At 37.3% G+C, this 27,193-nt stretch overlaps 1 protein-coding gene and 1 pseudogene across 16 annotated transcripts in view; both read right to left on the minus strand.

The window, feature by feature from the left end:
* The window catches only part of EIF4G3 (eukaryotic translation initiation factor 4 gamma 3), a 315,623-nt gene that overhangs the window by 14,538 nt on the left and 273,892 nt on the right, over nt 1-27,193 (minus strand). For all 16 annotated transcript variants that reach the window (XM_069479450.1, XM_069479452.1, XM_069479456.1 and 13 more), the window contains 7 exons: nt 22,836-22,929; nt 21,733-21,850; nt 20,044-20,264; nt 16,643-16,758; nt 11,426-11,598; nt 2,972-3,097; nt 1,709-1,790 (listed from right to left, as the gene is read on the minus strand). In XM_069479450.1, the coding sequence (XP_069335551.1) occupies nt 1,709-1,790; nt 2,972-3,097; nt 11,426-11,598; nt 16,643-16,758; nt 20,044-20,264; nt 21,733-21,850; nt 22,836-22,929 (930 nt within the window). The remainder of the gene's footprint in view (nt 1-1,708; nt 1,791-2,971; nt 3,098-11,425; nt 11,599-16,642; nt 16,759-20,043; nt 20,265-21,732; nt 21,851-22,835; nt 22,930-27,193) is intronic.
* Nucleotides 25,679-26,203, minus strand: LOC138389071 (zinc finger CCHC domain-containing protein 10 pseudogene; annotated as a pseudogene).

Consider the following 27,193-nt stretch of genomic DNA (forward strand, 5'->3'; position numbering starts at 1 on the left):
GGACTCTTGACTTTCAAACTGAGATGTCTGAATGTATATAAATGTAGTGGTGAATAACTGAAGTACAGCTGCTTAAGGTCAAATAATTTATTTACCAGGTGACTAATCTGGGGAACTGCAAACTGATATTTGGGATTTATGAATACAAACACCAAAAAAAGTACAATACATATAGCATTTATAAATTCAACACTGTCTCTTTTCCTAGACAGCTCTGTGTGTATCTGCTATTAAGGCCACTCAATGAGCCTCACTAGAATCCCTCTTCATAGTAGATCACAATTATGCAGCCTGATATAAGAATGTTTAAGGCAACTGTTGCTTCTGAAACAGAAATGAGAAGTGTTTCAAGGGCAAGAAATACAAGGTTGAGCCCAAGAGAAACAATAAGAAAGAGCTGTTGTCAGCTGTAAAAACAAGAGGAGGTGCAAGTCCACTGAGTGAAGAAAGTCACAGTGATAAAGAAAAATACCAGGCTTTGAGGTTACAGCTACCTTCCAAGAGGCATGTATTAATTATTTCACAGAGTAACTTGTCTAAAGCGTAGCTGATAACTTGGTATAACCAGAATCTGAACTTGGGCATATGGCTCCAGAGCTTATGCTCTACGAGAATTTGGTTTTATTTATAAGTGGGAATTTGCTTTCTGTTTCTAGAAATAAAAGTTATTAAGAAGTTGAGTTTTAAATAAGGACTAAGTCAAGTAGGTAGGTATGGAGAGAATTTTGGACATAAAAACTAGGGTTCAGTAAAAATTTTAGTGCCATTAAGCAAAGAGTATTATTAACAAATAATAATCAATGAGAACTAGAAACCAGGATATTTAGTCCATCTATCTATGAATAACTATTACACAAATGGAATGCAGAAGGATTTCTGTAGGTTCAGAGGGATAATGCCTATAAAACATGGAAATCTATCAGCCCAGTATCTTTTGCTCAGGTTTAAGTCAGAAATCACTCTAGAATCTTCATTTTTGAGTTTTGTTTAGACATCACTCATCCTAGACTAGACATTTCATTCCCTTTGAGATGCCACAATATGTGCCCAAACCTATTAGACGTCTAATAGAGCACTTCTATACTCTTTTGATATTATTGGGTTACATTTATCATTTATCTGTCTCCCTTTCTAGTCTATAAATTCACTAAAGGCTTAGTTATTTTTGTAGACTGAGAGCCTAGCATACAGCTTTACTGAGAATGATTGTGCAATAAATATTTACTAAGCTAAAATAAATTTAACTTTAGAAATTTACCATCCTGCAGAATTGTTTTACCACCTACTTTTAATCAGATTACCAGCCCATAATCTAAAAATAACAAAATTAATCATTTTATGAATCCTATCTTTCTCTGAAAGCAAAATAGTTTTCATTGAATCTATTAAAAAGTATAAATAATATAGCCATTTTGTTTCAAGAGAAAACAAAATTATCAACCACAAATAAAACATATCTTGATATTCTTTAGAATTATGCCATACTGGTATAGATTAGACAATTATTTCCCAAGATTAGTATACAGAAGGACAAATACACCTCAGAAAGAAACTAGTTTGAAGCAGAGAACACTCTTTTTTCAAAGAATAAAATAAAACAGAATTACTTACACACTGAGACCTAAGCTATTATTCACAGATAACCCAAGGTCAAGATCACTCCCCTTCCTAATATGTTGTTGAGTATGACATTCAGTTTAACACTCACCATTTGTTTGCATAGAAGGTGCAATATTTCAGAAAGCAAGACCCCAGCTCTTCCAACAGGAAGCAAAGGTTTGCTAAATTCTCTGTAAAAGACAGGAGCAGTGATTAAGTATCTCTGAACAAATTCTCTATTCTAGAACCACAGGCAAACAATGTGTGCCAAAAAAAGATACTGTGAAACCTAAATAATACTGGCCAAGCAAAGCTCCAGGCCATACTCTCAAGTCATTTTCAGTAGTTCAGAGACCGTAGGTTCACCTTATGCTTCATGGAGAAGCTGAAAAGGGACTTTAGAATTCCTGGTTTTTGCCTTTTTCTTTAACTACTTCAGTAATAGAAGCAACACAAAGATCAGTCTCGTTAGTAACCTGTTTATTTACATAAGCTCCATTGAAAGTCAAAAGAAGAGAAGCACCTTAGGTAATGGAGATGTGAAGCTTACTTACCAAGTATTTTTAAGAAAGATGTTTTTCTTTAGAATATGGATGAAACAGAAAGGGGCCGATTTTTTCATAGTCTAAATCAGTATTTTACAAACTGTGTTCCCCAGGATATCAATAATATCAATAATTCCTCAAAAAGGATTCTATGGTCAATTAAGTGAGGCAACGTTGAATTAAACAAAACTAGTTTTAACATTATTGTTTTGTTTTACTAGAGGATTTTCATAATCTTTAATGTCCTATATATATGCTTTGTGAATGTCAAAAAAGGGGACTTCATAATATTCGGACTTTGAAGAGATAAATAATTTTGAGGAAATACTAGTGTTCTGAAGTATAGAGTTTGGGAACTACTGGTCTATACAATGTAGCATTAATTCCCCACTCACACCCAAATCTAGGAATGCTTGAGATTTCAGTTCCTTTTACTACAAACATAAGCATATATTATGCAGGCACCACACTCTGACAGGCTACAATGGGAAAATGTAACTTCTTATAGCATTGTAGCAATGATAGATACAAAAGCCAGATTAATATTAAGCTTTTAGAAGCAATCATCTTCCAGTTACATGATTCTGGAGCCATATCTACAATCACTGCTACGCTCAACAGATCACAAGGGCTATCATATCCCCAACACGTCTCCAGTGCAGATCTAGTATAATGTAACAATTTTACACTAAGATTAGAGTGTTCAAGAGTCATAGCATCCAAGAGTCTTCAAAGGCAAAACAGGACAGCACTATGCTAGAGAGCCAGCAGATGAGTGCTGTGTCAGTTTATCTTGACATACCTCAAAAGAAACAAGCCTAACTTACATGGTAAGTTCTCTCATGGTGAGTCCACCTTCTTTTAACATGGGGGTCACCAGTTCAGCAAGGTACAACCAAATATGGGGAATATCGATGGCCATGTCATCTGCCAATTCCAAAGTTTCTGAAAAACTGAAAAAGAATAGGAAAAAAATTCACATGCAAATGTAATTGAAAAGGTAAGATTAAATAGAGAGACCAAAAATCAGTCAGTCAACAAATACATATCAATCACCTGTCATGTTGGGCACTAGTCTGGGCATAAAGTGACTGGTAAACAAGTCACCATTCCCAAAGAGCTTATATTAGCGTCGGGAGAGGGCGGGGGGAATAGAATAGAACACACGAAAACATACTTGCAGACAAGGCTAATACTTTGAAGAACATGAACTATAGTACCAGAGGGAGGTCAGAAAATCCCTCAGTATGGAAGTGACATTTGAAAGAACTGAATGATGACAAGGAGACTGTAAAGTTCCGGGAGGATAGCTATCCCATTTAATCCCACACTATGGAGTCCACCACAGTTGAACAGTTGAATATCATATCCTCTGCGTCCGTCAGAAGTACTCAACACAGACCAGACACAAATAGAAGAAAAGACAAAAATCCTTGGTCTCAAGGACCTTACAATGGGGAAAAAAACTGGATGGATGTAGAAGAGTATGACAACATTATTAATACTATCATTGTTACATGTTATAAACTGTTGAACCTCTAAAGAAAAGCTAATGGTTTCAGGCTTTTGTGCTATGAAATATAAATATTTCTTAATGTAAAGTAAAATAAATGGGAATTAAATATAAAACTTAGGAAAGTCGAATATAAAATACCAGCAGAGTCATATTTAGGCTGCAAATCTTGGCTATTCTTAGAAGTATAAACAAATAATTCAAGACTTTGTTAATTATTCCATATATATTAAAAATTACAAAAATAGAAGTGAATTCAACTATAGCAGACACACACATAATTGTAAGACATAAGGAATTGTAAGTTGTAAGGAATAAATGAAGGGGCCAAGAGCAGGAGGTATCTGTTTTCATGTCCTTTCAGATCTCTGCATCTATAAAATGTATGCTTTTCCACTGTAGTTCTAGGCTCTAGCCAGAGTATGCCATTCTTTTTACCCACCTCAGAGGCTTACATGTCATTGAAATTTTCACTTAAAAAGAGCTGCTACTACAAGGCAGGGTCACCTTTCTGAAGCTGCCATTTCAAAACAGTTTACAGCCCAGCCACATTTTCTAACTCTATGTTTCATAAATCCTTAATGCCACAGCTTGTAATTATTTGACATGTATTTGCAGATGTAACGGACACTTGACTGTTCTCTCATTACGTGCATACTTTCAGCTTAGTTAACGTGCCACTTATGGAGCATGATCTGGCTGGACTCCAAGATTTCTGGGTTAATCACTCGATCCTGCCAATACATGTGCTGTGGGCTAGCTAAGCTTTTAATGAGCCCAAGGGACAATTGCAACCATGCTGGTGTTTCAGTAGCATATCTGCTGTTATTTTCACTTCATATTACAACTAAAATATACTGATATTCTTGCCTTGGTGTTTCACTTCTTGATGAGTCAGTTCACTGTAGCTAGTATCATACTTAATGGTGGAGAGCTGAAGGCTTTTCCTTTAAGATCAAGTAGAAGAAAAGAATTTCCACTCTGATCACTTCTTTTTAACAAAGTACTGGTAGTCCTATCCAGAATAATTAGGCAAGAGAAATAAATAAAAGGCATCCTAGATGGAAAGGAAGACGTAGAATTGTCTCTATTTGCTGATCAAATGATCTCGTATGTAGAAAACCCTGAAGAGTCCACCAAAAAGTTATTAAAACTGATAAATTAGTTCAGTAAAGTTGTAGGATACAAGAATCAACATACAAAAATCAGTAGCATTTCTAAATATTAATAATGAACTATTTGAAAAGGAAATTAAGAAAACCCCTCATTTGCAAGAACATGGATAAACCTGGAAGGCATTGTGCTAAGTGAAATAAGCCAGGCACAGAAAGTCATATACCTCATGATCTCATTTACAACAGCAACAACAAATAAAATACTTAGGTATAAATTTAACCAAGGTGGTGAAAGATCTGCACACTGAAAACTATAAAACACTGATGAAAGAGATTGAAGAAAACACAAATAAATTGAAAGATACTCTGTGTTCACAAACTGTTAAAATCTTCATAGTACTCAGTGATCTATAAGTTCGATGCAATCTTTATCAAAATTCCAACATCATTTTTCACAGAAATAGAAAAAACAACCCTTAAATTCACATGGAACCACAAAAGATCCTGAATGGCCAAAACAATATTGGCAAAAAGAACAAAGCTGGAAGCATTTACAATCTCTGATTTCAAAATACATTATAAAGCAACTGTAATCAAAACAGCATGGTACTGAGACAGTATAGGGACAGGACTAGAGCCTCACTTCCGACCAAGGGAACAAACATGGGGCACCATGATCCAGCCTCATTAACTGCAGAAGAGCAAAAACCAAATGACCTAACAGCTGCTATTCAGCTCATACCCATATAAGGAAGGGGCCAAATTGTCTGTCTCTTGAGTAAGGCCTTCCAGGACCACTGAAGCAAGAAGCTGACACCAGCTGATAAGGAAAGTGGCTGCAAAGAAACCAGACCTATCCGCATCTAACCACCTCAAGCCAGAAAGAGACTCACACTGACTGTACCCTGACTTTTCCCTCATTATCATCTCATTTTAATGCTAAAAATCACACCCAGGGGTGGAGATTTAAAATGCTAATGATATATGTAACGCTTAAAGAAGCGTGATCGCCAAGTGCACAGCTGCCAACAGAACTCTGCCTCTACATGTGATGACTTCAAAACTGACATCTACCTTTCTCTTTACAATCCCATAAAAGTTCCCCAGCCCTTTGTTTGGAGAGCCAGTCTGGTTGCCCCCTTAACTAGCACTGTCTCCCTTTTTGTTAGAACAAAAAGTCCTAGTAAAAGCCTTGCTTGTCTAAATCTAGTACCAATTTCTACTGACTTGGGGACCAAGAACCCGAAGTCCAGTATCAGTACTGTAATGAAAACTGACACATCAACCCTTGGAACATGATAGAAAGCCCAGAAATAAATCCAAGCATTTACAGTCAATTGATTTTCAACAAGGGTGCCAAGAACACACAATGGGGAAAGGACAGTCTCTTTAACAAATGGTGTTGGAAAAACTGGTTATCCACATGCTTACAAGAATGAAACTGGATCCTTATCTCATACCATATATAAAAATCAACTCAAAATGGATTAAAGTCCTAATTATAAGACCTGAAACTGTAAAACTACTAGAAGAAAACATAGGGAAAAGCTCTGAGACTTTGGTTTGGGAAACAATTTTTTGGATATGACTCCAAAAGCAGAGACAATAAAAGCAAAAATAGACAAATGGGATTATATTGCAAAGGAAACAACTAACAACATGAAAAGACAACCCTCAGAGTGGGAGAAAATATCTGCAAATCATACTTCTTTTTTTTTGAGACAGAGTCTCACTCTGTTGCCCAGGCTAGAGTGCCGGGGCATCAGCCTAGCTCACAGCAACCTCAAATTCCTGGGCTCAAGTGATCCTCCTGCCTCAGCCTCCTGAATAGCTGGGACTACAGGCACACGCCACCATGCCCGGGTAATTTTTTCTATATATTTTTAGTTGTCCAGCTAATTTCTTTCTATTTTTAGTAGAGACAGGGTCTCGCTCTTGCTCAGGCTGGTCTCGAACTCCTGAGCTCAAACGATCCTCCCGCCTCGGCCTCCCAGAGTACTAGGATTACAGGCGTGAGCTACAGCGCCTGGCCCAAATCATCCTTCTGATAAGGGGTCAATATCCAAAATATATAAGGAACTCAAACAACTCAATAGCAAGAAAACAACCTAATTAAAAAATGGGAAAAGGACCTGAACAGACATTTCTCAAAAGAAGACATATCAATGGCCAACAGGTACATGAAAAAAGTGCTCAGAATTACTAATAGGGAAATGCACATTAAAATCACAATGAGATATCACCTTATACCTGTTAGAATGACTTTTATTATTCATAAAAAGATAAAACATAACAAGCGTTGGTGAGGAAGCAGTGAAAACAGAACTCTTGTATATTGTTGGTTGGAATGTAAATTAGTACAGCCATTATGAAAAATGGTATAGGTGTTCCTCAAAAAACTAAAAATAGAACTACCATATGATCCAGCAATCCCACTTCTAGTTACATATCCACAGGAATTGAAACCAATATATAAAAGGTATATCTGCACTCCTATCATCATTGCAGCAATAGTCAAGATATAAAATGAATCTAAGTGTCCACCAGCAGATGACTGGAAAAAGAAAATGTGGTATATATACACAATGGAATACTACCTATTAAGCCTTCAAAAAGAAGAAAATTGTATCATCTGCAACATCACAGATAAACCTGGAGGGCATTATGGTAAGTGAAATAAGCCAGACACAGAAAGTCAAATAGCTCATGATCTTACTTATATGTAGAATCTCAAAAGGCTGAACTCATAAAAATAGAGACTAGAATGACAGTTATCAGAGCTGGGTCTGGGTGGGCAAGGAGGAACTGGGGAGTTGCTGGTCAAACGGTACAAATTTTCAGATAGGAGGAATATGTTTTGAGATTTATTGCACAGCAGGGTGACTACAGTCAATAATAATGTGTATTTCAAAATAAATAAAAGTAAATGTCAAATGTCTCACTACAAAAAATAAGTGAAGTGATTATGTATAATAATCACATGGTGATCAGCCTGATTTAATTAATCATTCCATATTGTATACATGTATCAAAACATCATACTATACCCCATAAATGTATACAATTATGATTTGTCAATTAAAATGTTAAAAAACGAAAATGGTATTGTCAACAGCATCTTTTTCAATTTTCATTATGATTACTTAATAAAAATGTAAATCTTGCTATACATAAGGAAGAGATGGTAAAGACATCAAAAAATCAGATTGGTCAAGTATTATTGTGACTGATATAAGATAATCTACAGGTTACAAAAAGAGATATATAAAATGTTGAAAAGCCTTCTTATACTCCAGTATCATCTTCACAGGATTATCACAAAAAAGAATAAACTAGATCTTATCTGTGTGAACAAATAGAGAACTCAATGTTAATTAGTATTGTATTTCTGCAATTTTGCATTTGAAACTAGTATATATGTCTTTCAACAAGGTAGAATTGTCATAAGAGGCAATAAAAGTTACAGGAAGGTAGTCAAGGAGGAGATAAGAATTTCCTCTCCAACAATTATCTCTCAAAGTGACATACTATTGTACCTAGCTTCCTGTAGAGCATATATTTTGTGTCTACTGTCAACTTCAATTTTTCAGTTGTTTGTTACACTTTCAAAAGTATCCCAGTTCTGTGGCTGTTAATGAACTGCACTCATCATCTACTAGACAGTTTTAAAAAGAAGTTTCTGAAATCATGACATAAAATGACTGTATCAAAACTGCTTGAAATGCACGCACCTATACAATAATGCTTCTAACCTACCTACCTAATTTGTGTCATAAAATATTTAGATTCAAGTCCTGGAAATTCCAAGAGGATTGCTTGACGTTGTCTTTGTGGAGCTATGTTCTACATACAGCAACTATTATGCTCACAGCTGATAAAACATTTGTAGGAAAAAAATTTAAAGGACCTAAGCTTTATTTATAAAGCCTATTTGAAAGTTGCCTACTTTACTACTTGGTAGCAGTGTATATCCTGAAGGGAACTGTAAGGAGAAATGGCTGGCTTACCGGGCGGCCACTACACCTAGAGGCCTTTTGCTTTCTATGTTTTCCAGAGCCATCGCGGGCTTGGGGAACCAGGCAGAAACTGCTTCCCTGACTGCTCAGAAGTTGTATCTAAGCAGTAGCATCACCCAAGGAAGCTGATCTCAGATGCTCCTCCACAATACCATGGAAGGACAGAGATCTTTGGGGCTTAAGCATAAAAAAAACACAAAAGATTTAGGGCATTTCCATGGCTCCAATGAAATCGCCTCTCTGTAGAGTATGAACCATTTATAAGTAAGGCTTTAGAAGGGATTGTGAAATTCTGATCTACTTGCAAGAAGGCACTTGGTGGATGACAACCTGGGGTACCTCTATGCTTCCATCTTAGAAAAAGCCAGGCACTAAATTGTCAGTCCTCTCCATTTAGAAAGGAATAGCACAACTTCTACAGGTCTTGGTCTAAGGATGGTTTACGTGTAACTAAGTATCAAAATCTAGGACTGGAGCCACTGCACTGTGTCTAGCTATAGAAGGAAGCAGGGATGGAGAAAGATGAAGTAATTGCTGAGATGCAGAAGTATTAATCTCATTTTCTGTCTAAATAAGGGTCACAGTGTGGTAGTTACTAACAGTAACAGCAATACCACTACCACCAACCAAAGTGTAGCCACCATGTCTGGATATGACACTTTTTCTTCAAGGTATCCTATAAAAGGAAATGCAAATGTCTGAGATATCCTAGAAACCAAGCTAGTATGTCACAAGTTCAATCACAGCCAAAAAAGGTAAACCACACTTCCTGGGAGCTTTCTACATATCAATCAACTTTAAAAAAAAAACATTTTTTTTTTTTTTTTTTTTTGAGACAGGGTCTCACTCTGCTGCCTGGGCTAGAGTACAATAGAATCATCACAGCTCACTATAACCTTAAACTCCTGGGCTCAAGTGATCCTCCTGCCTCAGCCTCCCGAGTAGCTGGGACTACAGGTATGTGCCACCACATCTGGCTAATTTTTTTATTTTTTGTAGAGATGGGGTCTCGCTCTTGCTCAGGGTGGTCTTAAATTCCTGGGCTCAAGTGATCCTCCTGCCTCAGCCTCCCAAAGTGCTGGGATTACAGGCGTGAGCTACTGCACCCGACCTGAATCAATTTCTGAATATAGTCTGAAAAGATATAAAATGGTAAAATAATTCAGAATTATCATTTCCAGAATTCTCTAGGGGAATATATCATATTAATGTCTGGGTAATACGTAAATATTTATAAATTGATATAATAATCACCCTAACTGTAGTTTCTAGGGGCTTGAAACTATAGTTTCAAGTTGGCTAGGGGCAGACTTCAGTTTGACTGTGAGCGTACACATACCTTCCTTTGCTCTTACTATAGGCACTGGCTGATTATTTGAGTGAACCACAGATTTCTCTTTAAAACTGGGAAATTATCCTGGCTACTGAAAGGCAAACAACCACAGCAACTTTTGCCAAAATTTCTTACTAATAACTGGCTCAAAATGCCTTAATCTAGGCAGTCACTGAATTCAGAGAAATATAGCTTATTATCGAAATTTAACTTTTTAATGATCCTATGGGCAAGTATAAATTTTCTAAAACCTGGAGGAAAAGGTCATAATTCCTTGAAAAATCAAATGAATAATTGCTCCTAAGTACACTCAACTGTAGCATTTAATGGTTACATTAGTTTAAGAGATTTGCCACATGTGAAATGACTACAGAAAGATATACAGTGGCATTTCATAGTATGTGCATTTAATTTATAATTTATATGAGCTTGGCAAAAAAGATTTACAAAGAGAAAAATAACGAGCAGTATAGAATTCATACTGCCATTTGACTTTAACAGTAAGCATATGCCAGGTGAGTATGAGATGACAAATGTGAATCCCATGTTGAGACCTGGACTATATTCCCTTAGACAGTGGGAATCTGTCAGTGCGGGGTGTGAGTCTATGTTTACAGTTGGTACAACATGGCTCCTAAAACAACAGTTTTTGCCATATGCAATTTTCATCTTAAACACTGGTTATACAACATATGCCTTGGTAAGATTCTGTGACTACACCACAAGGAACCTGATCTATGCACTTTTAATGATGGTGTATCACAAATATACCAGATCCTGATCAAATGAGGATATACCACCAATGACAGGCAGACCTCATCAAACCAGCCATTGACAAGATAAAATGAAACCAACCTGGAATAGATTAAAGCATTAAGAATGTGGAGTAAAATATCCTTCCATAGGGCTAGAGTGGACAGATAAGCACTTCCTGACCAAAGGAACCATGGTTTATTGAAAGTATAGGCTTTCATGCTTGAGTCAATTTTCCAATATTTTTCTCCCAAAGAAAAGCCGTTTTCCTCAAAGAACATGCAGGGATTTAAATGTAAATGGGCTGGTGAAAGAGGCCTCGGTTTCCCTGAAGCTAAGGAGTCTCTGCTATCTTAGTTACATCATGATATGGGTCTAACAATAATATTTAGAAAATGAACAGATAGCCATTATGCCCCAGCACAATCTACAAAATGCCATCATATCAATACTCAATATATTACGACTACACTATTATATCAGCATATTACAGTGTACATGGAAAAAGCTAAATACTTTAACTGAATACGACTCTTGGGGACGATACCAACCCTTTGAAAAAGTCCTGTTTGCTCAGTTTTTCTGACTGCACCAGCTGATACAGCAGTTGGCCCATGTGATCCCTGGTGATCTGGCTCCTTTCCAGGGTGGATTCCACTCCCACTCTCACAAAAATGTGTAGCAGGCCCTGGGCATTCAGCTCTTCCACACACTGCATGGCTTCCTGTTCAAACAGCAAATAAAGGCTTACTCCAAAATTTGGACAGTGTTACCAGAGTGTTAAAACCTTTTACTTATAACAAAGTCAGTAGAAAACTCCACGAATAAGACAATTTTCATATTTGTTTAACATAATATATAACTCAGTAAAAAAAAAAAAAAATGATGTGTTTTTATAAGGCTAACATGTTTAATAATTTTTTTGGAGACAGTCTTACTCTGTTACCCTGAGTAGAGTGCAGTCGTGTCATGGTAGCTCACTGCAACCTCAGACTTCTGGGCTCAAGTGATCCTCCTGCCCCAGCCTCTTGAGTAGCTGGAACTACAGGGGCAACCACCATGCCCAGCTAATTTTTCTACTTTTAGTAGAGAGAGGGTCTTGCTCTTGCTCAGCCTGGTCTTGAACTCCTGAGCTCAAGTGATCCTTTTGCTTCGGCTTCCCAGAGGTGTGAGCCACTGTGACTGGCCAAGTTAACAATTTTATTAAAGATCAAAGGACCACACTCAAATGTATTTTTCTACACAATGTTTATCTATTTAATGATCATTTAAAAAACGGAAAATGGTATCTATTATAAAATAGAAATTCAATGTCATGATTCAAAGGCCTTAATGTGGCAACAGAAGTTACTCTGTCTGGGTATGTTAGTATTTGTACAACCTTCAATGAAAAAGGGTCTCCCCTTCATAGGAAAGCTAAATTTAAGTGATACAGTTAGGTTAAACATTAAAATTCTTTTGGAAGTTATGTGGTGTGGGGCTTGTTCAGTGGTCCTCCGTGGAGTGACCCAGCTAGGTCTTTGGTCTGGAGGGTAAAAGCCTGGCAGCCAGGTTCACTGAATCACCAGGAAAGCAGTATACTTCCCTGCTCTCAACGACTGCTCTGGAATCCAAAATCTTTTGGTTCAATCTCTGAAGGAAGTAGCTCTTCCAAGTGGGAAGATGCCTGTGAGAAGGGCAGTCACCTGCCTGCACAAGGGAGGAAGGCTCACCCAGGTGTCTCACTGCTGCTGCTGTTTCTCCTCCCCACCATTTTATTTAATGCCTCCCTCACATTAACTTTTTAGCTAAAGGTATTTCAAATCTACAGAGAAACTAAAAAGTAGTACAATTTGAGCTTCAAGTCAGGGTGGAAAAAAAAAGTACTATAATGTACAACTATGTATCTTCATATCTTCACTTTTAGATTCAGTTTTCTTTCTCTAAATGTCCAAATTTAATATTGATACAACAATGTCAATAAAAATATTATTTGATATATAGTACATATTCAGATTTCCACAATTGTCCCTAAATGTCCAATATAGTGTTTATTGTTGTTAAGTTCAATTGAGAACCTGACTTTACATGTCCTGATGTCATTTAAACTCCTTTAATTTAAAATCATCCTATTTCTCTTTTTTGTCTTTTTGTAACACTGTCATTTTAAAAACAGGTTGGGGGACAAAAAAATAAAACTAAAAACAGGTCAGTTGTCATGTAAAACTATTTCTTATATATATTTTTAATCAACCAATCTCTTTCTATTTATTTCTAGCCACATCTGCATGTCACACACATTCTTAGTCTGCTAAATAAATTACCACTCCTCTTTCCAACTTCCAGAATGTTGCTGCTGTCTATTTTCTGGGCTCTTTATCCTTGTGAGCTTTTACCTCTTTTTAAGGGCCATTAATATCATTATAATGCCTTTTCAGTAGGGAGTGTAAATGAACATGCAGTTAATTTGATCTTCTTCTAATAGGAATTCATTCACTGTGTCTGCAGAGGGGTCAACGTCCTATCTTATGGTACTTCTGTCATAGCAGTTCATAATTTTGCTCTTGCACTTGATTTCCTTATGGTTTGCTTCTTCTTGTCTTTAAGCTCTCAGTTGAAAGGACACCTCCTGTTGTCTTCTCTGCCCTATTATATCAATTAATTTTACTTTTCTGCACTAAAATATTATTTTGCTTTTAGTAGCTGTTATTTGTTACCTATTTTAAGGGCCAGGCTTGTTTGTATCTCCCCACTAGAATGTAAGCTCCATAAAACCAGACTATGTTGTTCATCACATATATTATGGTATACCGAGGCAGTAACCTCTCAAATGTGGCAGGCATATTTCAGGTATTCAATACATATATTGTACAGAGGCTAAAAACATACATGGTGGAGGCAGATAGAGGTATGTTTGAATCCTGGCTCTGCCATTCACTACTATATGAGTTTAGGAGTGTAACAATCTCTTAGCTGTCACTTCTCATCATAGGGTTTGCTGTGAAGAATATATATTAAAAAATATATAAAAGCACTTGACACATTGCCAGGCACAAAATAAGGGTTCAATAAATATTAATTAGTATTACAGTTAGTAACAATAGCATCTACTAAGATGATGTTAGGAAAAAACTCTTCCTTAGGATGAGTTCTGTAAGTCTTTAGCCTGACACACTAATACCTAAAGGTAATGAGATAAAGCAGTTTCTGCTCTGAAGCTAGAAGCCTGAATCCTGAATCTGATAACTCATTGCAGTACGATCCTGAGCAAGTTACTTTACATCTTTGTACCTCAGTTTCCTTACCTGTAAAAATGGGTATAATATCAACTTGAGGAAGGTTACATGTAAATATGTAGAACAGCACCTAACACACAGTAAGCTCTCAATAAATGTCCAACATTATCACCTGGTTCCTTCCATCACTCTGCAGGCACAGCTGCCTTGTCCATTGCACACTGAAATTCTAAAGTCTTAACGACCCTGCCCCTTCCACACTGCAGACCCGGCCTATGGTTCATGATTGTCCAAAGAGTCTTCCTGTGGCACTTAGGTGTTATTAAAGTCTTTCTTTCCCTACACTTTCAGTTTATCACAGGGTCACATTTTCCCCTTTCAAAGTGTTTGTCACTCACTGACTTTGTACATCCTTCAAATTATGTCTGCAGCCAATATTCACTTCTTTCCTCCTTATTGTCTCTGCTTTTCACCTTTCTTAGCCTTTTAATTTTCATGTAATTCTTTTGCATTTCCCTACTTCCTTGGAAGAAAAAAATACTATGCTGCCAGAATACTCCTCATTTTCCAGGAAGCTGACTAATGAATCACAGTACATTAGGTATCTTCATTGGCTCTTTCCAGTTAACGTTCATTTATTTTGCTACATTTCTAAGGGTTTCTGGAAAGCACTCCTCTCTACTTCAATCATGATCAAAAACTTCCTAGTACTTTTTTTCCTTTTGAGACAGAGTCTTGCTCTTCTGTTGCCCGGGCTAAAGTGCTGTGGCATCAGCCTAGCTCACAGCAACTTCAAACTCCTGGGCTCAAGTGATCCTCCTGCCTCAGCTTCCGTAGTAGCTAGGACTACAAGCATGTACCACCACGCCCAGCTAATTTTTTCTATTTTTAGTTGCCCAGCTAATTTCTTTCTATTTTTAGGAGAGACAGGGTCTCGCTCTTGCTCAGGCTAGTTTTGAACTCCTGGCCTCAAGCAATCCTCCTGCCTCAGCCTCCCAGGGTGCTAGGATTACAGGCATGAGCCACCATGCCTGGCTAACTTCCTATTACTTTTGAATTTTGGACAATTGCAGAGCCTTAGGGTTTTAGAAGGGTGGGCTATAAATAAGCAAGGTGATTTTTATGTACAGAAAGTAGACAGTGACTAGAAATATCAAGAAAACAAGTAATCTTGAAATAAATTTTTTTTTTTTTGAGACAGGGTCTCACTCTGTCACCCAGGCTACAGTGCAGTGGCATCATCATAGCTCACTGCAAACTGAAACTCCTTGGCTTAAGTGAACCTCTCACCTCAGTCTCCTGAGTAGCAGGGATTACAGGCACATGCCACCATACCCGGCTAATTTTTCTGTTTTTTTGTACAGACGAGGTCTCACTCTTCCTCAGGGTGGTTTTTTTTGTTTGTTTGTTTGTTTGTTTTTCTTTTTAGAGACAGGGTCACACTCTGATGCCCAGGCTGGAGTGCAGTGGTGTAATCATAGCTCACTGTAACCTTTGAACTCCTGAGCTCAAATGATCCTCTTGCCTCAGCCTCCCAAGTAGCTAGTACTACAGGCATGCACCACCATGTCTGGCTAATTTTTAAATTTTTTTTCTGTAGAGATAGGGTCTCGCTAGGTTGTCCAGTCTGGTGTCAAACTCCTGACCTCAAGGGATGATCCTCCTGCCTTGGCTTCCCAAAGTGCTGGGATTACAGGTGTGACTCACTGCGCCCAGAATGAAAGAACTTATAATGTAATCCCAAAGCAAAAGTAGTAAATATATCTGAAGTATTTTGATAAGACAGTTTTAACAGATAAACCTTTCTTAACCTCAGATTACTTAACTAGATCCTGTTATATGATCTTTCCTAATACCCTATAGGTCTACTAGCATTTATTGTAACTACAATTTAAATAACTGTGGAGTTATTACCTGTTTACTGTCTGTTTCTGCCATTTGACTGTAGGGCTCATGAAGTCAGGAAGCATGTCTATCCTATTTACTACCATGTTCAAATGAAGATCAAGGAGAATGGAAGGGTTAAGAAGGGTAAATTCAAAGCCATGTCTTAAAATGTTTGACTTAGGCTGTCTGACCCTGGCACATTGCTTATCCCTTTGTGTCTCTGTTTTCTACTGATGAAATAAAGAAAAAGTAATGCTGGGCATACATCAACGTTATGACAATATGAGAATGACAATAAAAATGACTGTAAAGAACCCTGACAGGTATATAGAGAATGCCAGGAATGCCTCATGATGATAACGTGTTGTTTTCCTTCATTAATATCAAAGTCAATTTGGTTTTCCCCTAGTGGGGATGGACTGCTACCCATTCTCTCTTCCCACCACTTGATTTTGTGAACTATAGTATCAATTTAAAAGACAGTACTTGGCAGAAATGCATCAGAGTTAAGCAAACAGAGCTGTGTAGGACTTGGATTGCTCAATCTAAGTCTGACCAGTTCACCATGACACCTGATTTAGATCAGAACCAAGTAATTAATCTATCTGTCACAGGGTTTTCTGTGTTGTTGCTTTCTTTCCTTCTTCTTTTTAAAATCTCATTTACCTTAAAATCATTAATGTGTAGAAATTCATCAATGATAGATTTGGACTTCTTCTCCATCTCCTCTTCTGATAATGCAGGCTTGTCAGGGGCTGACACAGCTGAAATTTCTGGTTTCACTACTAGTGAGATGAAAAACAAAAGTGAAAAAGTAAAAATGATAAAAATTACTGTTAAAATGGTGGGATGACTGACAATATTTACGTGCTTTTACATTGTTTTTTCAGAAAAGGCATTTAATAGATATAAGTTTGACAAAATAAGACACCTCAAAGGAGAAAACAGAAAACTTTTAGTTTAGAATAGCTATGCTCTAAGTAACTGCATAATCTACAACACTTAACAAGATTTAGGGACATGATACACTTTTCTAATTAGAGCTTTTTTGTTCCTTTCTGTACTTTGACTGCTCCCCATTGCTTAGACAATCAAGAACTCATGAGGCCTTCACCGTCCTACACAGGTCAGGGCCTGGCTTACCACTGCGCTGAGCCACGCTGGCTTTGGGCAGCTGCTTGAACATAATAGGTTATTAAGTAAGAAATGTCAGATTTTCCTTAAGTACTAAGTTTGACAACTGATATCTCTGATATTTCACTTTGACACTTCTTTTTTATGTTTATTGGAAGGTACATCCTCAGTTTTTCAAATGCACGTCTTGGCTTGTGACTATCTTGCAAAATTTTTTTTTACAGCAGTTTTTGTGAAACCAAAATTTTTGGTAAAAATTCGTGTTATTTTTGAATGTGAGTTCTGTCATGGAAACAATGTAGTGCAGACAGCTTGAAATATCAACAAAGTGTTTGAGAAAGATGTGGCTAATGAACACACAGTACATTGATGGTTTGAGAAGTTCCATTCTGGTGATTTTAATCTTGAAAATGAGCCAATAGGCAACCTGACACCAAGGTGGATAATGATGAGCTGAAAGCTGTGGTGGAAGCGAATCCATCTCAACCTACGCATGAAATAGCAACAAGGTTTGCTATACTTCCAATATACTTTCCAATACTATTCCAACAGTATCGGACCATTTGAAACAAACTGGCAAGGTAAAGAAGCTGGATAGATGGGTATTGCATGAATTAAATGAGCATCAGATGAGAAATCATCTTGAAGCTTGCCTTTCTTTGCTGTCATGACATAAAGGCGAACCATTTCTATACCGTATTGTTACATGTGATGAAAAATTAATTTTTTGTTCAGCACAATGGCTGGACAAAGATGGAGTGTTGAAACACAGCCCAAAACCAAATCTTCATCAAAAAAAGCCAATGGTGTCTGTTTGGTGGTCCAGCACTGGTATTATCCATTACACCTTCATGAAACCTGGTCAGTTGATGACAGCAGATGTCTACTGCAACCAATTAGATGAAATGATGAGGATGCTTACAATGACGTAGCCGAGACTGGGCAACAGAGACAGGCCAATCATCCTGCAAGACAAAGTTTGACCACGTGTCTCCCAAACAATGCTGCTCAAACTACAGAAGCTGTACTTGGAACCTCTCTGTGATCCACAGTGTTCACCAGACCTTGTACCAACTGACCAGCATGTCTTCCAGGCTTCGGAACACGTCTTGCAAGGAAAAATATTCAATTCTCAACAAGCTGTGGAAAATGCCTTTCACAATTTCATCACCACTCACTCTCCAGGCTTCTTCGCTGGGGCACAAACATGCTACAGTTAAGATGGCAAAACTGTGTGGATGGTTTAGGGGTATACTTTAATTGTGCTGCTTCTTTTTGAGATTTAATAAACTACACTTTTGACTCGAAATTGGACATTCCATATTTAATTACCTAATACCATGGCTCCTCCTCCTACTGTCTGGAATGCTCTTTCCCTCTGCTCCACACCCCACCGTCTCTGCAAACCCCTTTCATTCCTGCTGGTCCTTCAGATGAGGGAAGCTGCCCCTCTCACCCCCTTGCCCCAATTCTAGATAGTTCCTTTGTTAACTACATTCTAGGAACGAAATTCCTTCCCTTTATAGCGTTTTTCTCAGTTTGTATCTTTTATGGAATTACTTGATAAAGGTCTTTCTGATCCAGCAGACTGAAGGCCAAAAACAGGGATAAAGTGCTTCACACTCACTGTGCATTTGATGAATGAACAAATGACCCAGACAATAAACACACACAGGACAGCTGTGCTACACTATTCACTACACATAAGATATTTTCATGTCCTATCCTGTTATGTTCCAAAAATACTTAGCACTGATAAGAAAGCCACATACCTCTAAAGCTGTATTATCTGAAATCCATACCAATTGAGAGAAGACATTTCAATTTGCCTCTGAGATCCATTTAGGGACTTTAGTTATGAGAAACAATTTAAATGGTGAAACAAATTTGAAAGCTATATAAATGCTATGAGCAACCAGTACTTCATGATTAAGGTTAAAAGATGCTGAAAATTATCTTTAATTAAAATTATTTTCCATCACTATCATTATCAACATGACATCTAAATACCTTTCTTTGTTTTTGAGACAGGGTCTCACTGTCACCCAGGCTGGAGTGCAGTGGCGTGGACATAACTCACTGTAGTCTCCAACTCCTGGGTCCAAGTGATTCTCCTGCCTCTGTCTCATGAGTAGCTAGGAGTATGGGCACACGGACCACCATACCCAGCTGTTTTTTCTGGGTTTTTTTTTTTTTTTTTGGTAGAGACAAGGTCTTGCTATGTTACCCGGGGTCTTGGCCTCAGGTGATCCTCCTGCCTAGGCCTCACATCTAATACCTTTTGAAAACTTTGTATTTATCTAGTAATGTTCTAAGTATTTACATGCATTAACTTAATTTTCATAATAACCCTATAAGGTAGGTACAACTTATCTCCATCTAACAGATGAGGAAACAAACATAGATAGGTTAAATACATGAGGCAATTTTTAGAGCATTATCTGAGCAGGTCCTCTAAGTATATACATGCTAAGTACATACAAAAAAATACAGGTTGCTAGGATAAAGGCAACAGAAGACAATCTACTACCTTCTCTTCGGTTTGTCTTGCAGTGGTTCAACAGTGTTAGAATTTTCCCACATTTGAGGGGCTCTATGCAGCATGTGCACTCTAACAGCGACGTACAGTGTGGGATGCTAATAGGACTTGTAAGAAATTCAGATTGCTTAATATACATGAAGAGGACCTCATCGCCATAACATTTAATAAAGAAAAAGAAAATTTACAAACTGCTGAGGAAAGGCATATATTGGGAACGAGAACTATGTTACAAATTTGAGGCTGCCCTTTAACTTCTGAGGTGCTGAGTGTATGTGTTGCTATCTTGCGTTGATTCTGACATCTACCCATGTACAAAGTCTCCTTTGTATTTTTCCTTCCAAATTTAAGATCCCAAATCTTTGTCTCTATCTGCTCATCAAGAGCCTCTCACCCGACTCCCTTGTTTTGCTTCGCTCAGCCTCTGCGCTGTCCCGCTCCACGTCCACGCCTCCTGTGAGCTGTTTCACGGTCTCCAGCATCTCCCTCCGCTGCTCTTCTTGAGACTGATTGTCCAGCAGGTCTTTACTGCTGCTGCCCCGCATGAAAGTGTTCGGACGAGCTGCTGCAGATGGAAGGGGCTTGTCATTCTTCTCCCTGCCCACGCTTCCACGACTTAAAAAACAAAACAACACTTTTCAAAGGAAAGACAACTCTGTACCTCCTACATATGCAAATTATAAAATAACACGAAGACTTTCTAAAAGTATACAGAATAATCTTTTACAGATAACATTAGATATGTGAGGCACCAATTACATTTCGAAGTACAGTTATTCATATAAACAAGTAAAATCATCATAATATTTAAGATGCTTTAACTTTTTTCTCTAATATAAAAAGGATACTACTTAAAATTTTTAAATGTTAGTGGTAATTTCTTATTTTAGTTTTAAAAAAATCTTTTAAGAAAAAAGAAGACAGTTTTAAAAGTATGAGCTAAATGAATGGAAGTAAAACAAATACCATGAGGACGTGGTATCATTATCTTGGAAATTAAACAATGATACTTTATTTATTCAGAAACTCAAATGTATGGAAAATATTTGAGGATCAAGTAGAAGCAGTCTTTGACTAGACAAATTCACATACTTGATTCATTTTTAAGAGAGACTCTACATATCTCCCAATTTAGTCTTCTTTTAGACAATTCTAACCATTTGGGTAAATAGCTCCTTGGCCCATGGCAGTTCAAAGCAACAAATTAAAAGAGAAAGAACAGAAAGACTAAGAGGCAGGACAATGGTCTAACCACTGTGAAAGAATACACACAAGTACTTAAAAAGCACAGCCATCGGGGAAATTCATGGCAGGGCAAAGAGCCACAGATATCTCCATTAGACAAATGTCAATCCAACTCTTCATGAAAAGCTGACTTGTGCTACGTATACTTTGATTCAGAAGCCAAGGGAATAAGTAACATAGTTTAGAAAGTCTACCAGATCAAATTTATTATAGTAATAAAAAAATAAAAGTTGGAAAGCTTAAAGAAACTTCAGTTCTGAAAGTGCTTATATCAAAAAATCTTATTCTCTGTTACTACAGATCTTCATTGATTCTATATAAACAAGCCAACAGAATACTTCGCTGTATCAATCCTACAAAAGTGGAAGTAGGATGATGGTAGAATACAGAGATTAGTGAAAACTGAAGAACGACCTCAAATATAACTTGAAGAACAGTGTGACAAAGAAATGTATGGATGCGTTATCATATTCTTTAATTCACACGTGTGAGAGTGCTAGGTTATTCTAGAGCATCCTGGGGCATTAGCTTGGAGAGACCAAGACGTGACTCCAGTGCTGTTTGGTAGGCCTGGCTTTCTTAAGGAGTCCTTCCCTGCCATCCTATCCCAAATCCACCACCAAGTTATGTTTCTATCTTAGAAATTACAGCATGTGAAGATTAAAGAAGGAAATCAATTTTAGGGAAGAAGGGAATGCATCTACAAAGACTATCATCATAACCCTTGTGGATGTATATGAGGGTGTGTGTGTGAGAGAGAGAGAGAGAGATAGACAGATAGACATTCATATTGGCAAACAGGACGGCCTTGAGTAAACATAAAAAGCAGGCTTCTTACCTAGTTAAGGTCCTTCGGGAATCAAACTCTACAGGAGTGGATGACGGAGACCCTGAAGATGCTGGAGGTTGCAGAGCAGAGAATCTGTTTAAACTGGAAGCACTTGACCGTAAGGCATCTACAGGTGTTGAGATTTAGAAAAAAATACAAATCACATGACTTAAATGCAGACAATCAGTCACCTGCCTCCCTGGGTGGGGCCTGAGACCAGGCATTTTTTAATCAGCTTAAGTGATGCCAATCTCTTGGTCCATCTACCACCTTCTGAGAAGCAAAGTGTTAAATAGGAAATTTGTATGTAAAGGAAGGTTTAGAAATCTTTGTTCATTACAACCATTTGCTCCTTTAAAAACATAATTATCTTGGTCAGGATGCAGGGGTGGGAGTGATCAACAGGAGGTAAGGGAGGAAAGCAAAAACAGAGAACACTGCACTTTAACAAAGCTAACCAATGTAATGCTACGACCTCATGCATGTGAAAATATACATGTGGGTTTAAATGACTAATGAAATTTTTAAAAATTTAAAGGAAAAAAAAAGGCTGAAATTACTTAGTAGAAGGGACGTGTGGGAAGAAGGTTAACACTGAAATTTTTCTTCTTTCCATTGGGCTTCTTCAGTCATTAAGATGTGTTCATGATGTTCCAAACATTTTCAGTCCTAAGGTCAAATCTCTCAAAATCTGATTTTTTAATGAAGATTTTGAAAATGTTTCAATCCAGTTCTTTATTCTTTTACAACTCCTTGTGATTAAATATTTCTACATATTAAGATTCTTTCTATCAGCATAATTAGTTTTCCTTTTAATTTGGGGTCCAGTAATTTCTCTAACTATGCTGAATTTGTGAACAACAACAAGGGAACCTAAAAAATCAAGGTGTTAATTAAATAGCCTAACTCAATTAAAAGATTTTTTTAAATATTTAAAATTATCTAAAGATACTTACAGAGGAGGAAACTCTTGATGTATATTAGGAGAGGGCCACCAATAAAAGTTTGGAAGATGTTCTCTTAAAATCATTGTTCAATGACTGTGGGAATGTGCTGTAAGGTAAACACTAGCAGACCACATCTAGGTTTGAGGAGGGACACTCAGTACTTACCAGTCTCACTTGCCTTTGCTCCACCACTGCTGCCTTTTCCCCAGCTGCCTAGCTGTGCTTTAGGTACCAGCTGAATTTTCTCATCAATTGTGGGCTATAACATAAGTGACCACAAGTCAATTATAGGAAATATTCTAGAAGAGTAGTTTTTCTTGTATTCTTCTTCAGTGCATTAGAACTAATTTTAGCAACAAAATTTTGTTTGGAATGCCGATTTAAGAAACAAACTGGAGCTAGGCATGGTGGCTCACGCCTATAATCCCAGCACTTTCGGAGGCCAAAGTGGGAGGACTGCTTGAGCCCAGGAATTCAAGACCAGCCTGGGCAACATAGGGAGACACTGTCTCTACGAAAAATAAAAAAATTAGCTGGGTGTGGTGGTGTGTGCCTGTAGTCCCAGCTACTTGGGAGGTTGAGGCAGGAGGACTCCTTGAGCCCAGGAGTGTGAGGTTGCAGTGAGCTATGATGACACCACTGCACTCCAGCCTGGGCAACAGAATGAGACCCTGTCTCAAAAATCAAAAACACCCATAAATTGGAGCTGTTTTCAGGACTAGGATCTCTGTGGCCCCTGAAGCACTTCCTTGGACGCCAGTTTCCACAAAATAACAGTTTTGAAGGCACTGGTCTGAGAATGCATTCAGGACCTCCTATTTAAGATGGTTTATTAACTTGCTAAATATAATAAATAGTTTCTAACGATTCTTTTTATACAATAACGCCAAGTAATTTAAAAAAAAAAGGAATCCACAAATACCATAAAATCAACTCATTAATCTCCTTACATGATTGTCAGAAAACAGGTCAACAGACACCCAAAAATTTCATGATGGGGCTAGGGATGGGGAGGTGAAATGTGATTCGGTAAAGGAGAAGAAAAAAGAGAATGGAACATTAGGCCGGGAGTTCTGGGGGTTCAGGTGGCTGATATCTATCTCATTTAACTGGGCAAGCACTTGAGTAGAAGTGAAATGAATTACATTGTAATGTATATTAAAAAACACATGTATTAATAACATAAAAGCTGTAATGCAGCTCTTTGTAACAAAGGTATTTCTATGTTCTGACAGCTCATAATATGCTGCCTTTCTATTTAACATGCTTTCACACAAATCTCTCTCAATTAACAATAAGTATGTTTAATCTGTTTTGAACTTTTTCTAGGATACTCACGTAGAGTACCTACAGTCTAATTTTCTCAATACACAAAGGTTGACACTTTATATATTTTTCAAAATATTAAGGTAGTAATAGATACCAGCATCATTCTTTTTAGTGTCCATGAATAGAAACTATAATATTTAAAAACACAAATGTTATTAAATATTGACATAATTTTCAAAGATGTTGGGGCTGATGTTGGAGGAATTCTTTTATGTGTATGTGTTTGATTAGTAATTTATTAAATCCACCTGTCAAGTGATCCATTCTGTATAGAGCCTTTGAAACGATGTTTTCAGAGTTTATTTATAATCACTGAAAACAGATGGTTCTGTAAAACCTACAAGTAATTATAGGCTTCTTAAACTCACAACATACATTATTTCAACATTTAAACAAAAGCCCATTTTCTTAAAAAATAATTTTCTACCGCTTTCTCATAAAAATATAAAAAAAGACTTAACATTCATAGTTTTAAAAACTTACATATAACTCATATTAAGATTTTTCTACCTCTTTCCAAAAAGTTTAAAAGACATCACAGAATAATGTGATGTTAAACCAATCTCACCACAATAAAAGTATTTTATTTTTAAGAAATATTGTGCAGTCTTTCCTTTTAACCTTTCATTCTATATTTCAACTGAGTATATGCTATAATAAACAAATCTAATTAATCACCATCATTCACATTTATGCAGTAACTGTCATACATGACCAGTTATATCAACTGTAATACCAAATTGCAAAAATGGCAAAAGTCAATCTTTATGAAACCTTAAAACAAGTTTTAATAAAAGGTGACAAATACTGCCCTAATTTTCTATAAAAATTTCCTCTCTTCCTCCTACCTTTTTCCTCTTTGAATAGTACCTTTTATAGCATGTTCATACATAAGATATTTACAGCAATTTTCCTTAAGTTAGCCTTGTACATGTTGCTTTGTTTTCTAATACACAAATTTTTCAGAAGGTACTGAGATTGGACTCCTAAGTAGTTTCAGATTTTTTGTCCCTTTTTAGGTTCCTCTAGAATGATTTTCCTCAGAAAAGGATAAAAGAATAACTTAAAAGAACTTAAGGAACCAGAAGAAAATGAATGATACAACATAGCAACTTGAAACTTCTAGCATTTGAAAGGTATAAATAAATCAATAGGTTCCTAGAACTTACCATTTAGGACAAACAGAATAACATTCTGAATATAAACATAAAAGTGGACCACATTTATTAACAGTAGGAAAACTCTCAAGCTTACAGTAACAATGTATTAAATCTTATATAGCAACACACAGCCAAAAGTATTAGAAATTCTTTGCCAGATATTCTGATATACTATCCTGAAAACAAGGGTGATACAAACCATTAATATGTAACAGAGTATGGCATTTATTTCAGAAGGAGAAAAGACAAGTTCCATCACAAAAACAGATTTATAGATTTCAGCTTTGAATACGTTCTAGAGATATATTTTAAAGATAAAAAAGAAAAACAAGACTTACCTTCAAAATAAAAGTATATATATAAAAAAAGTATATATAATTCATTATAAATACTCTTTATGCTTTTACAATGTAAAACATTTAGAAACTTTTGAATTCTAGATATTTTTACCGGTTAACCTATTTGGCCATAACATATCCTAAATTCCCTTTTGAGAATTACATTAATGTTTTCAGTCCATCAGTACAATATAGATGGAGCAATTCTACTTCTTTTGTGGTTCTCCTCCCTAGAGGTGCTATCTGTTCTGGTGCTGCTGCTACTGGAAGAGCTGGAAGGGGAGTCTGAACCAGAGGAGGAGGAAGAGGTTGTAGAGGAGGCCGAAGATAATGAACTAGAGGAGTTTTCATCAGTGTCACTGTCTTCTGAGGAGGTAGACATTTCTTTCACTCTCTGATTAAGAATCACTGGCTGAACCATCATTGCTATTGCTACTGGAACTGGTTACACTCTTAGACCTTTTTTTTCTTGGTCTTTCTACATTAGTTTCTCTAATGCTTTGTTGTAATAATTATCTTTTTTTTTCTTTTAAAGTTTTTTTTAGTTCTGCTGTTCTTAAAGGCCTATGCAGATATTTTCTTTTTCCTATGCATCTATGCATTCATAAGCCCAAAGTTCAAATTCCAAGCATTTCTGACATCTTACATGTTGCTTATTTGCTTCAACTTGTCTCTGGGCTATGAGCTGATACATGGGAGTCACCATCTTAGTGCAGCTGAGGCCTGCTGAGCTGGGTTTTGGGAAACTCCTTAGATGGAGTGGGGACTTCAAACACCCTGGAGGTATTCTTTAAACATAAGGTTTTGGTTAAAACTGTCTCTAGCTGGAAATGGAGATGGATGGGAACCAAGCTGTACTCAGCAATGGAATTCCTACTCTGAGACATAAGTAACTAAAAGAATGTGTAAGAATCTTGGAGAATAGGATCCTAGCTAATTACAACATTGAGAGATCCAGAGGAGGACAGAGGAGAAATGTTCTTTTATTTCTTTTTTTTCCTGAGACAGGGTCTTGCTCTGTTGCCTGGGCTAGAGTGCAGTGGCATCATCACAGCTCACTGCAACCTCAAGCTCCTGGCTCCAGCAATCCTCCTGCCTCAGCTTCCCTAGTAGCCAGGTCTACAGGCGCATGCCACCACATCTGGCTAATTTTTAAATTTTTTGTAGAGAAGGGGTTTCAGTATGTTGCTCAGGCTGGTCTTGAATTCCTGGCCTCAGGTGATCCTCCCACCTTAGCCTCCCAAAGTGCTAGGATTGTAAGCATGTGCCACAGTGCCTGGCCTGAGAAGCGGAATGTTCTAACATGAAGCAAAATTGTTTTTTTTTGGGGGGGGGACAGAGTCTCACTCTGTTGCCCAGGCTAGAGTGCCGTGACATCAGCCTAGCTCACAGCAACCTCAAACTCCTGGGCTCAAGCAGCAATCCTTCTGGCTCAGCCTCCCGAGTAGCTGGGACTACAGGCACGCGCCACCACGCCCGGGTAATTTTTTCTATATATTTGTAGTTGTCCGGCTAATTTCTTTCTATTTTTAGTAGAGACGGGGTGTTGCTCTTGCTCAAGCTGGTCTCAAACTCCTGACCTTGAGCGATCCTCCTGCCTCGGCCTCCCAGAGTGCTAGGATTACAGGCGTGAGCCACCTCGCCTGGCCCATGAAGTAAAGTTTTGAGAAAACTATGAAGATACAAGCAACAGCTC

The sequence above is a fragment of the Eulemur rufifrons genome, chromosome 8, assembly GCF_041146395.1.
Source record: "Eulemur rufifrons isolate Redbay chromosome 8, OSU_ERuf_1, whole genome shotgun sequence".
NCBI classification, from domain to species: domain Eukaryota; kingdom Metazoa; phylum Chordata; class Mammalia; order Primates; family Lemuridae; genus Eulemur; species Eulemur rufifrons.